The following is a 13,823-nucleotide window of genomic DNA, read 5'->3' on the forward strand; positions in this document are numbered from 1 at the left end:
CATGGTAAGTGAATTTTGGTATCAGGTGGTCAGTTTTTTTGATATCTTCATGCTAATAACAAATAAGTATGTTCTTTGGTTTTTGGCATATGATCTAAAAGGAGTAATTGCTTTGAAATATTTCATATGGTACTTGCACATTACATATCTTTAATAAATATCAGGTTTATTTAATAAATAATAAGTAACTTGGAGAGATGTTATTTACAAATCATGGTTTTCAAAACAAATACTACTACATTCTGGAGGAAATCTCTATTTCTATAGTCATTAAAATGTATTTTAAGTGATTTATATTATATTTTGATGTTCACTTTTCTTTAAAATACACATTTATTTTCCTAGTCTTGTATAATTTATAACACATTGTCTCTCATTTGGATTTTGCCCACAAGAAAGATCACAGTGAAATGTGCTCAAATCTCAGAAACCCTGCCAGCACCAACACATTCAGGTTCCATAGACAATAATTTTAATCTACACTGTAGAGTTACATTAGCAATTTCCTTTCAAAGTTTGAGTTTATAAGCATTTAGTTATGAATGTCATATATATATATATATATATATATATATATATATATATAATACATATATATAAAAATTGGAAAGATTTTTTTGTCCTATCTCATTCTTTTACCTCATTCTTTCTTGCATAGACATTATGTGTCAATATGTATTTACTATAATTCCTTGTGTGATTCTAATTCTGCTTTTTTTAAAGTTCTTTGGGATGTTTTTAATGAGATATATTCATCACAGATGCTTGAACAATTGGTACCCTATGGGTGATGCTATTTGGCGGCTTTGAGGTGTGGCCTTTCTGGAAGGAATATATCATTAGTGGACTTTGAGGTGCCAAATCTGATTCCATTCCCAGTTTACTTCCTAGGCATCCTAGTTTAGGTTCGAGATGTAAATAAATGTTCAGCTTGCTACTTTAAAACTTTCGTATGTATTATCTTTGCTCTGACATCATGAACTGAAGTAATTCTTTGAAACTCTAAGCCTGGTTAACCTCTTCTGTAAGTTACCTTGAACATGGCCTTTTGTAACAATAAAAGACTTTCATGGATATACAAAGAGTGAAAAATAGTAACAGATATTTGAAATAAATATTGTATTTTTATATTTTGTTAGCAAAATTACCCTTTCTTTTGTTTGTTGTTCACTGGCTAGACATGAAATCATTAAGACACTTTGTGTTATGCTCTTTTATTTTTCTCATCTATTTTTTTTCAGAAACTTTGTATATAGAACTCAATGGTCTTAGAAGTTTCTATAGCAGAAAATTTCTTCAGTTTCAGAGATGCTGATGCATGGTTCCAAGCTAAACACGCTCTCATTTATGCAAATAGTTCTCATATGCTCTGTGTTAAAAATTTAAATAAAACCAGCCATTTTTAACATTATGCTGTAAAATAATGGTTAACCCATTAATCAGCAAAGAATAGTGTATCCAATCTGGGCAGTGGTGTGTTTCTTACGATAAACTGTCTCAACTTGTTAACTAAAATGTGGTGAGATTTATAAGCTGAGAAACTCAGGACCTACAGAGTGGACAGATAATGACAGATCATGGGACACTAATGTTCGCTCATGACTTGAAGGAATTATTCAGAGATTGGATGCTTCAGAGATTGGATGCTGTTCTAAAAGGCTTTGCTCTTTTATTCTTCCTCAGCAATTTGGGATGCAGTTTGCCTATGCTGAAGTATGATTATGATTAAAATTCTGAAGAAGCTGTTTGAAAATATAGTTGGCTTACTCTGTAAATGTAAGTCTCCTAACAATGGCACACAAAAGTGTTCCCTTTTAGTACAAAATGCAAAAAAAAAAAAAAAAAATATTGATTTTTCTCTAAAGCATGTCATTTGCCATTTTGCATTAGAGCACTTTAAAACCTTTTAACAACACAGAAGTTGAAACTAACGTACTTTAAATGTACTTTCTGTGGCATATTTTTTAAAGAATATTTGATCTTAGGTATAGAATAATGATTGCACTTAATACACACTTCCATGAATTAAGTTTTCCCTTCAATGTCTGTCATGGCTTCTGTGGCATAATTACAAAGTAGTATTTCCTTCATTGTTCAAATGCAGTGTAAGATAAATTAAGATGCTTTCCTTTTAGGAGTCAAATATTTAGCAATTTCATATATATTTGGAGGAAATGACTGTAAGTTTTCTTTATCCACCTAGAAGAGGAAAAAAACCACAATTCACATAAATTATAAATGTGCTGACTAAAACAGCACTGCTTTGCATATGTAATAGTAATGCCATTGCCTAATAACGGTGTATGTGATACACATAAAGTTTCATTTCATAGTGTCATCATCATTCACATGTGATAATAATCATAACGTTCTAAGGTACAAATTGTAATTTTTTTTCACCATGTAAAATCCACCTGGTCATAGTAAAGTCAATATTGATTTTATAAACAGGGTTTTTAATGAATCACATTTACTTAGTCATTGCTCAACATAGAAATTCCATACAGTAATGTTGCATTTGCAAATGGGCTCTTAGGTGACTTTTGTTTTCCTAAAGAAAGTGCTAAGAATGAAAATCATTATGTGTACTCTATACACATCAAGAAACTATTCCATGTTATGTTTTGTTTTCCATGTACTTTATGCTCATTGTAACTGGAAAGATTTCAGTGCATGCTATCAAACCTTTAAAAAAATCAAGTACTGACAAAAATATATTCATATAGTTTTATGCCAAAATGCCTTTAAAAATATGTACATGTGTCTCTGTTTTTTTTAAAAATAAAATTGTGAGAAAACAAACAAACAAAAGAATGATAGCACTCTCAATCTCTCATGTCTGTTTTGGATTTTGTTATTAATCATTTCATTCGATTACATTTGAAATTACATTGCCCTTCTGGTTACCCTTCCACAAAACCTCATCCCACACCTTTCTACCCTGTCCCCTTTGCTTTTCTGAGGATGCTCTTCCAGCCACTCCCCCATAACCACTCTAGCATCCCCCTAACCTGGGGCCTTGAGCCTCAGGAGGAGCAAGGTGGTCTGGTTACTTGATACTGTAATCCCTATGGTGCTGCAAACCCATTCATTTCCTCCAGTCCTTCCCCTATCTCTTGCATTTGGGTCCTCAGGCTCAGTCCGATGGCTGGCTGTGAGTATCTGCATCTGTATCGGTCTGGTGCTGATATAACCTCTCAGGGAACAACCATACCATGTCCTGTCAGCAAAAGCTTCTTGACATTAACAATAGTGTCTTCGGTTGGTGTCTGCAGATGGGATGGATTCCTAGGTGGAGCAGTCTTTCTTATTTCTTACCCTTCTCTTCAATTATGCCTATTGATACCTCATAGCTGTGATGTATTCTGTTTGTCCCCCTCTCCAATCACCAGATGACATGACACTTCTCTTACTGAATTCATTACTTCAATTCCTTTTAGTTTAATTATAGCTTCCAGTTTATAGATAACCTGTTACCATATATGAAATCATTATTTATAGCAGAATGAGATTGATGTTAACAAATTAAGCCTTTGCTCAGGTTAAGTAATACAATTAAGCAACACAAGGTGCTTTGACTATTGTTCTCCAAGGGCCATCAGCAAGCAAATGCCAGCTGGACTTAGCCCAGATACTGAGAGAATCCATCTACTGGGAAGATGCTGTATCTGGAAGTTGCCTTTTGAGGCTGAGGGGTAGTGGAGATTTAGAACAAAGTAGCAAAAGATTGAAGGGCAGAAAGTTGCTGATTCAAAGCCTGGGCATTTGCCTCTTTCAAAAGGACAGGCATTGTATGCACTGGAGCCCTAGGCAGGAATGCAGCTATGCATGTGAGCCTAGGTAGCCAAGAACTCCTTCCTGACTGAATGTACTATTTCCTGAAAGCTGTTCCAAGCATGGTGAGGGACCAGTGGCTTTCCGTTTTCTAAGAGGGAAATTGGCATAATTCCTAGCATTAGACCCCTATGGTCACTAATAGGATTTTTACCTCAGATCCCCTGCTGTTCAGATTATTCCTTTTCTTTAAATAAGCTTCTTAGAACACCAAAATGTTTGCTGTTTTGATGACTTGTATAACTAATACTGAAGAGTGTTTGCTTAAGCTTTATAGTTTATTTGTTCGTTTGAAACTGTGGAATCTCTGTTCTGATCATCTTGGTGTCTACATGAAACCTCGTAAATGGAGTTCTGAATGAAATGAATCCATCTCCTTGTTATATACTTTTAAAGTACCTGATATTTGCTCCGGATGTCAAATTCCTTCATTATATGACCTGAAACCAACCTCTGCCCTTCTAGCCAAAATGATTTCTCAGGAACAAGTACAACAGAACTGCTCTGCAAATCCCACAATATAACTGACTGATGTACCAAAATCTAGAGCCCATTTTCAGGCTGCTTTGTGCTTGCAAATGCTACAACCTCACAATTCTGTATGATAACCATAAAATTAACAGAAAACAAATGAAGTATTGTCTTGCTCATATGTGTTTACTACCTCAAACCTCAGGTGCTAGTGAAGCCTGTATTCCTTTTCCCATGTAAAATCAACATTTAATAATAACTACCCCCCTTAACTATAAACATAACGTTTAATCAGGGTGACTGATATCCCAGTATATCACATTTTATTCAGGCTTCTCTAAAACAACAAAAAAGTCATTTGTAAACCACAATGAATTTATTTTTCAAAGTTTTAGCATTGTGGGAATTCACGAATGAGATGTCAGCACCATGATGTCTATATTTAGTGAGGGCTTGTCATTTACTTGATAGATAACACCATTTTGCTTTGTCCTTACATGGTCTATGGGATGACTGTGTTCTTGTAGGTCTAAATTTAGGTTATTAGATCTCATTCATGCAGTCAGAAGCCTCATGTCCTAACCAACTCATAGAAAACCAAGTTCTCTAGAATATATTGATATTATTGAGGTAGATAAACCCATGGCAAATAATGCTTAAAAATAATGGAGATATTATTAGAAAACAACTAAGAAAACCTGATGGAGCATGCTTGCAATTAAACAGGATAGCAACCAGAAGGTCATTAGATGAGCAGTAACAGTCAAGAACTTTCCTTCTGGGATGGCAATCTACGCCTAGATTAGAATAGAGAAATGGTTCAGATTACTAATGTGTGACCTTGTCTAGCATAGTAAAAGCAACCAAAGGGATAGTCTGTTTTGTTTTTAGATAGAAAATAAAATAATGAATTATGAAGGGAAAAAAGCAAAGTCTTTACAAAGTTCATCAAAACTGACAAATACTTAGACTATGAAAAGGGATGACTGAACTTAGCGACAGACATTAAGGCACCATACTGACATTATCTTTAATATACTATGACACAGAATTACATGCACCTCTATGCTCACAAATGAGGTTTCTCAGAAGCAAGATTACAGAAAAGACCCAGCTTCTTAAAATTGACTGAAAAAGCAGTAAAATGTCTGAAGTTATATATGATAAGAAGAGGGATGAAATCAAAGGCCAAAAAAATGAAATGAAAAATCATTATGCTTAATTTTTACACACCAAGAAAACTTTGAATATTTCCAAACTTTATGTTCATTGTAACTAGTAAGATTTTAATGCATACTATCAAACCTTTAAAAAAAAAGTCAAGTACTGACAAAGTGTATTCATATACTTTTATACAAAAATGCTTAAAATCTGTACATTTATCTTTTTTTAAAATAAAGTTGTTCAATTTATAAATAAATAAATAAATAAATAAATAAATAAATAAAAGAAAACTGTAACAACAATGAAAGGTTCTCAGATGCTGCTTTCCTGTCTGTTGACTTTTACTGGACGTTCAAAGGTGACTTCAATATACCTTTGTCTGTGCAAGCATCAGAATCTGAGTTAATTGCCAGCACACTGTCAATATGGGGTATGTGCTTCTAAAATCATAGCACTTGAAGGCAGACAGGAGGGCACATTGTAATTTGCACATAGCCAACCTAACCTTTGGTTAGCTCCAGATGCAGTGAGAGACCCTGTCGCAGACTTAGGGTCAAGGATAGCTTAAGATACCAAATACTTATCCCTGGCCTCCATATGCCTGCAAACCTGTACTTGTTCCTGCCTACAAACAGATGGTCTGGTCTTCTTTGTGTCCTTCTGTTTACATTATGTAGTTTAAGTCGTCCCTCTACTAGAAAGTGGGCATATAGTACTCAACATGTATGATCACCTTCCATCTCTCAACGTGCATGGTTGCTAGGACTCCTAGATTCCTGTTTGCAGGGCCAACAACTTAGAAAATATTTCAAAATGTCCTCAACTGCTTGATTCCATATCCAATCATTTTGCCAGCAGTAAATTTTCATTTCATGTCTGCTGTGAATATATACTCTTATGTTTCATATTATTGAGCAAGGGTATATTATTTACTACACCTTGAGTGACCAGATCTCCTCAAGCATGTAGCTGTCTGTACCTCACAGCCAACACCTTCACATCTCCTCCATCTTGATTTTTACTATGTTTTTGTGTTGTATTTCCTGTACCCCACTCTCTTCTGTTTGCAAACTTCTTATTGAATATCTAACTACACTAAAGTATCTGCATTGGGCTCTGACACTTCTTAAGTCTTCACATTCTAAAGCACATCATCCAACATTTCCAATATTCTTCCATTTAGAAGTTGCTTATTTTGTTTGTTTCCAAGGTCAATAAGAAAGCGAAAAATGTGCGGAGGAACTGATCTCATAACTACCTCAAAACACTTCTTTCTGGGATCTCCAAGGCCTCAATCTTTACTTGTTTCATAACATTTACACCCTCGTGTGTAATTATATGGTACTTTACACATGAGATCCAAATCCCCTCAGTGATTTGTAAATTCACAGACATTTGTAAAAACGGAAGGTCCAGTTTTATTCTACATTCCCAACATCGTAGACAAAGAATAATTAGTTTCATGTTCCACCTTTGATTTTCTAGAAATATATTTACTGAGTAAATTGTAGCTTGTGGTGGTCTAGTGATATGATAATATCTCCCATACTTAAGTTGTCTTTCAGCAAAACAGAAATAAACATTGTTACTTTTTCCTCTTGAGCACATGCCCATGGTAAAGTGAGCCAGTACGCCTTTGGGGATCAGTAGGTATCCACAACTAACACAGTTTAGATATGCACAGTTTAACTGCTCACCTCTCCTCAGCTCGAAGGCACAAGATGTTGCTTGGTGCCATTTTAGTCCACTCAAGCATGGCACCTAATGAGACGGGTCAGATCTGTGCATCTCCGGGTTGGCCGGGATTTAAGACCTTTGCGAAACATCTTGATAAACTAGTTTGTCCCTATTTAAACACCGTAGTTCTGTACGTGGTTCTTTCACCCAGGTAGAAGAGCAGCTCCAGTAGGACATCATCTAAGGCAGTTAGACCTCACCACCGGGTTCTCTAAGGAAAATGTATGTTGAGGGAAAGAAGGGCATTCCCATGCCCAGAAAGAATAGAGTGTTAAACTTGTTTGAGCCCCATTGTTGAAAGGGATAAATTCGTGAAATAAGGATAAACTATTCTGCTTGGTATTAATTCTTCAAAGAAATGTCAGACTTAGTTCATAAATTAACCTAAAACTTTCTTTTTACTTTATTAAAAAAAAGATACATGTACAGATTTTTAAAGGCATTTTGGCATAACATTATATATGAATATTTTTGTCAGTACTTAATTTTTTAGAGGTTTGATAGTATGCATTGAAATTCCACTGGTTACCATAAGCATGAAGTACATATAGGACAGAAGGTAACATGGAAACAGTTTTCTTGGTGTGTATAGATTAAGCATAATGGTCTTTGAATACCAAAAATCACCACAAGGCTATATTCTTAGCTCTTGGATTATTAATGATTTAAGGTCCAGGTGTACCACACTCTGAGAGGTGCTATACATTTATTTCTTTCTAAGAAAGACTGAGGCTTTCATTTTTTGGCCTTTGTTTTTCTTGCTCTTCATATGGCCTGTGAGTTGTTTCTGGGTTATTCAGAGCTTTCTGGAGTTAGTATCCAATTAACAGTGACTGCATATTATGTCTGTTCTTTTGTGACTGGGTTATCTCACTCAGGATGATATTCTCTAGATGCATCCATTTTCCTAGGAATTTCATAAATTGTTTCTGATGGCTGAGTAATATTCCATTGTGTAAATGTACCACAATTTTTGTATCCATTCATCTACTGAAGGACATCTGGGTTCTTTCCAGCTTCTGGCTATTATAAATAGAGCTGCTATGAACTGGGTGGTGCATGTGTCTTTGTTGGAGCGTCTCTTGGGTATATGCCCAGAAGTGAAATAACTGGGTCTTCAGGTAGAACTATGTCCTATTTTCTGAGGAACTTCCAGACTGATGTCCAGAGTGGTTGTTTTAATTAGGATTCCATTATACCAAAAGGTAGACTTGATTTTTAGGAATACACACACACACACACACACACACACACACACACACACACACACACAATCTCTAGTATTATAATTTGAGTTTATATGGCTGTATTTATTACTAAAATATTTTTTAGTCAACTATAAACTTTACATCCCTCAAAAGATGTACTTTCAAATTGTCCATTGGTGTTATGCATAAAGATATTGATTTTATATTACTGTAGAAATTATGCTAAGATTTATTACTTACACCATCAAGTATTTATTTATATAAAGTACTTAAATCTTTTGTCTTTATATTATTGTAACTATAGATTGTTCTGCAACCTGTGTCTTTGATATTAAATCAAATATAAAGCATACCTCTCAGGACTGGAGAGATAACCCAGTGTTACCTTGCTTTGGTTTTTGGAGGACTGGGGTATGGTTTCAACACTCACTTCAGAGTGATGCATTAGTACCTGTAACTTATGCTCCAACTGATATGGTGCCCTTTTGTGGCTTCCATGTATACTTGAGCACATAGAAGACACACACACACACACACACACACACACACACACACACACACACACACACACATACAGATAAGTAGATTTCAAAGGAATATGCATGCTAAACTGCTTCTAATGTTTTAAGATTAACCCTTGCATCTGGTATATTTATTGATTTGAAAAACCTTTTGTATGACTTGATTAACTTAATTTTTCACAGATGATATGTGTTTTATTTGATTATTTGAGTCAGTAGCATTTCCAATGTACTATTCATCTTGGCTCTCTTTTAGGAAGTTGTATTTCTTTAGGAGCTTCGTGGATTGGAAGTCTGAAGTAATCTCCGGTGTGTTTGTGTGCAGGTGTACAAATGTGTACATATGTGTGGGGGCACACTTCATAACTTCTTAATGTTAAAATTTAAAAACATGTAATCATTAGTTATACCTGATACAAAGAATACTTTACTCTCTTAATTCAGACATTCTGCTGATTTTGTCTTTTAGTTCAATTTTGTCGGGAAATTACTTGGACCAAGAGGAAACTCCTTGAAGAGACTACAAGAAGAAACGGGTGCTAAAATGTCTATCCTGGGCAAAGGATCGATGCGTGATAAGGCAAAGGTACGGAGCTTTGATGTTGGCTCTTCAAATGTTGAGCAGGACCCTGGAGCGCTGTTCAGAATCTTCAGGGATGGTTTTCCCTGTGAGGCTTGTTTTTCTGTACCACACTGCTGTCCCTTCTGTTTTCACTCTCTTCGTCCATCATCCCCCTGCCTCCTCCTCAGGACATACTTCCTGCGTTGTCTTTTGTAGTTCTCTTTGTAGGTTGCCGCTGCATTGCTCTATTATATACTCAGTGGGATGTTTCTCCATTTTGGTGCCTGGGTTTTTGAGTTCCCTAATTTGACACTTTCCCTTCTACCACACAGTGCCATCAGTTCCCTCATTCTATTTCACTTGGACCCCGATTGCCGAGGGTGTCACATATATTTATCTGAAAATAGAAAAATCCTGGTTGTGCCTTGAAAAGTTTCCGTAGTGTTATTACGAGTCATCTGACATGAAGGCAACAATACGCTAAGGAACAACAAGTTTAATGTTTGTAATAATTTATTTTACATCTGATCTACTTAACTGCCCATTTTCTACAGTGGTATCAATTAGTCAGTGTTAGAATTCAGGGTTTGTAGAGATGTATTCATGTGGAAACCTGAACAATTATTTGGTAAGCAGGTGTATCATTTGGCAAATATATATATATATATATAATTTCATTTATTACACCATTCTGGGAATTGAAAAGCTCAGATGTCGAACTTCAAGACTTATGAGAGTGCTTAGAAAATCATGCATGGATTTAGGATTAAACGATTAAGACATGACCTTAAGTGAATGAATTTAAAATGATAAAAGTCATGAACCTGGTAAATAATTTTTTAATTTTTGTAGTAATGGTTTCAGAAATTAATAAATTGTGGCGAGGCCCCTCTATCCCAGTTATTCTCGTCCTGTTTAGAAGAAACTATTTAAATATATAAGAGCTGGTTGCTATAAGATAATTCCTTGTCAGTTGTCATATGCAATCCAATTTATATTTTCTTCCTAAAAAGGATGAAATTTAGACATTTTAATTAAATTTTAAACATTCTGCAACATTGAATATTTAATTATTTAACATAAAACCTTATATTTGAATTTGTTATTTTCTCTAACTATGTAAACTACTTATGAACTCTGTGCTTTTCCCAGGATGAAGGATTAGATTGGGCTTTATGTCTTTTGTAATGTTTAGTGAACTCTACAGTATCTTTTTTTTTTCTCTTACAACTTTATTTTTAAAAGAAAAGAGAAATAGTAAGGTTTAGTGAACTCTGCAGGATGTTAACATCTTTTTTATACTTAAGACATAGCTGACTGAATTTTCTGCATGTTTCACTGAAGTCTTCACTCTCCCAGGATGGAAATGACCAGATCAGCATTGTGCACTAGAGACTTTCATACCATCTTTTCCTGACTTTTATAACAATAAGGGCAATTTTTCATCTCTAATTGTTTGAACAATTTTTCTGTTCATAAGGTACTAAATTGGATGCCCTTGCCTATAAGGATGCTAGGTACCTGCAAAATTCTGTGAAAATCCATAGGGAACAGATTTGATCCTGTTAATTTTTTATTGTGTTTAATTTACTAAAGTTCCTTATTACTTAAAATTCTGTTTCTCATCAACTTTTTATGACCCATCCAACATAGTTAGTTCTGCTTGAAATGCTTTTTTGTTTGGTTTTTTTTTTTTTGATTTGCATTCAAAATTAATTATAAAAATGCAATTAAATCAAATGAAATGCTTAATAATAATGTTGAATCATACTACATGAAAGATTCTTCTCACATTAGGCCACAACTTTCAAGAGTAATAGACAAATTACTGAAGCATAATCATAGACTTATAATTAATATAAAATAATATAATCATAATCAATGCTTTTTAGTAAATATTTGATTAAAATAAATTCCCAAGAAGTTATTGATAACTCTGTTAATACTTTGTCTCTTAGTAACATGATATGATTTCATTTGGTTTGATATTTTAAAATCAAGTATAAGTAAATGTATAAGTAAATGACTATATATATATTTAATAGGCTTGGATGCATGTACTAATTTCAGTAGTAATCACTAACCTTACTTTGCTCAGTTTATAAATATTTCTTCTCTTAGAATTTATATTCTGATGAAGAGGCAGACAATGTGTAAGTGAATGCATTTTGAACTCTGATTCTTTGTTAATTATTAGAATTTTGATAAATCAGGAAAAGAGAAGAAATTACTAGTACTGGAAGCAATAATTTGACATGGATCAAGATAATTGGCAGGTATCAGAGAACCATGAATCACACAGAACTGAGTAAAAGGATACAGAACATAATGGTTCTAGGAAGAACATGTACCTTTACCTTTAGCCTCCTAATAACCATAGCAACAAACATCACGGTTTAGTGAATTTGTTATGTTGGATATATTCAGTTTGTTAGCCCATAACTATGGTATAGCTTACTGGAAACGGGTTCTCATATATTTCTCTCGGATTACTCCCCAGTCTTTCTGATATGTTTCCCTTTCTCCTTAGACATCTTCTAAGGCCTTTGCTTTGTTTTTAAGTTCTTTTCTTCCCTTCATTTACCTTTGGTGTACATACTTCTGAATGGAAGCCATATTGTTGACTGTTCACTATAGACTGTTAACTGTTCACTGTCTAGTTGGCTTTGTTATGGACTTTAGAAACTTGTTATTCACCAATCTACAATTCTGATGTTAAAAGCCTACTAGGAACTGAGATGTGTGTGTGTGTGTGTGTGTGTGTGTGTGTGTGTGTGTGTGTGTGTGTGTGTGTGTGTGTTGAGTAGGACAGTTGTGCATTCATGTGAATGGATTAACCAAACTTTAATTAACTTCATTTTGAGTCAATGCTCCAGTTTGTCTTCTTTATGTGTGTCTCTAAATCAGTGTTTCTTTGGTGCAGTGGTCATTAAGTTGAACAAAACTTTCCCCACTTTTTAGATTGTTATCCATGACTGTGACAACATGTCACATTTGATCATAAACAACATGACCAAAAATAACTTGGGCAAGTAAAGGGTTTACTTTGCTTATTCTTCCAAGTCACTTTTCATCATTGAAGGAAGTTAAGACAGGAACTCAAATTGGACAGGGATCTGAAGGCAGGAACTTAAGCAGAGTCCTTGGAAGACTGCTGCATACTAGCTTGCTTCCTCTAGCTTGCTCATCCTGCTTTCTTAATAGAACTAATCACAAGAACCTGGAGGTAGAAACTGAAGGAAAAGGCATGAAGGAAACACAGTCTTTTGATTTCCTCCCCATATCTTGTTCAGCTTTCTTTTTTATATGAGCTATAATCTCCCCACCCCTGCCCAGGTACCACCCACAGTGAGGTGGACACCACCCACCACACATCAATCAATAATCAAGAAACACTTTCCCACAGACCAATTTGATTAAGTTCCCTCTGCCTTCATGACTTTAGCTTGTGTCACGTTGACAAAAACCTAGCCAATACATAATGTTTTAAATGAAGGAACAACTTAAGAATAAAAGGATATCCCTTTTGTATTGCAAATAAAGCTTTTTGTTCTGCTCAGTTTTCCTCCTAGGATTGCCACATATAATGATCCACATTATATTATTCAGATAAGCCACCTACTTGACTTTCTTACAGAAATCAACATACAGACTGTATTTCTGCATTAGATATGCTACTGATACAATGCCTAATGTCTATGTTAAACTTGAATGTCATATCATGATAAAATGAGATATTTGATTAATTATCTAAATCAAGGAAAAAGTGAATAAGTCACAAATATTTATTCTATTCTAAATCTGGATTCAAAGGTGAATTCAATATTGTGTTTTATAAAATATTCAACACCGTTCCTGCTTCTACAAAGGCGGTAATTGAATTATACACCCTGACTCATTTAATATTGTCCTTAAAAACAATTAAGACAAAGCTGATTATTTGCATAGAAGGAAACATTGACTTAGATTTGTCTGCGGAGACTGTATAAGATTTTTAACTTTTTTTTTTGGGGGGGGGGCTAAAACAGTAAGTTATAAGATTTATTCCGGGACTAGAGAGATGTCTCAGTGGTTAAGAGAATTGACTGTTCTTCCAGAGGTACTGAGTTCAAATCCCAGCAACCACATCGTGGCCCACAACCATCTGAATGTAAAGAGATTCGATGCCCTCTCCTGATGTGTCTGAAGACAACTACAGTGTAGCCATAAATAAATAAATAAATAAATAAATAAATAAATAAATAAATAAATCTTTAAAAAAAGATTTATTCCAGAGTTACTATAAAGTTGATTGTGTAATCTATCAAAGAGTTTTAGAACTATGTC

The 13,823-nt window shown here is 34.6% G+C and overlaps 1 protein-coding gene across 1 annotated transcript in view; it reads left to right on the forward strand.

Moving 5' to 3' along the window:
• The window catches only part of KHDRBS2 (KH RNA binding domain containing, signal transduction associated 2), a gene marked incomplete at both ends in the record, with an annotated part of 365,783 nt that overhangs the window by 97,263 nt on the left and 254,697 nt on the right, over positions 1-13,823 (forward strand). Inside the window, one exon of the mRNA XM_080917471.1 lies at positions 9,405-9,521. Within this exon, the coding sequence (XP_080773597.1) occupies positions 9,405-9,521 (117 nt within the window). The remainder of the gene's footprint in view (positions 1-9,404; positions 9,522-13,823) is intronic.

Source organism: Micromys minutus (genome assembly GCF_963924665.1).
Source record: "Micromys minutus genome assembly, chromosome: 5".
Taxonomy (NCBI): Eukaryota; Metazoa; Chordata; class Mammalia; order Rodentia; family Muridae; genus Micromys; species Micromys minutus.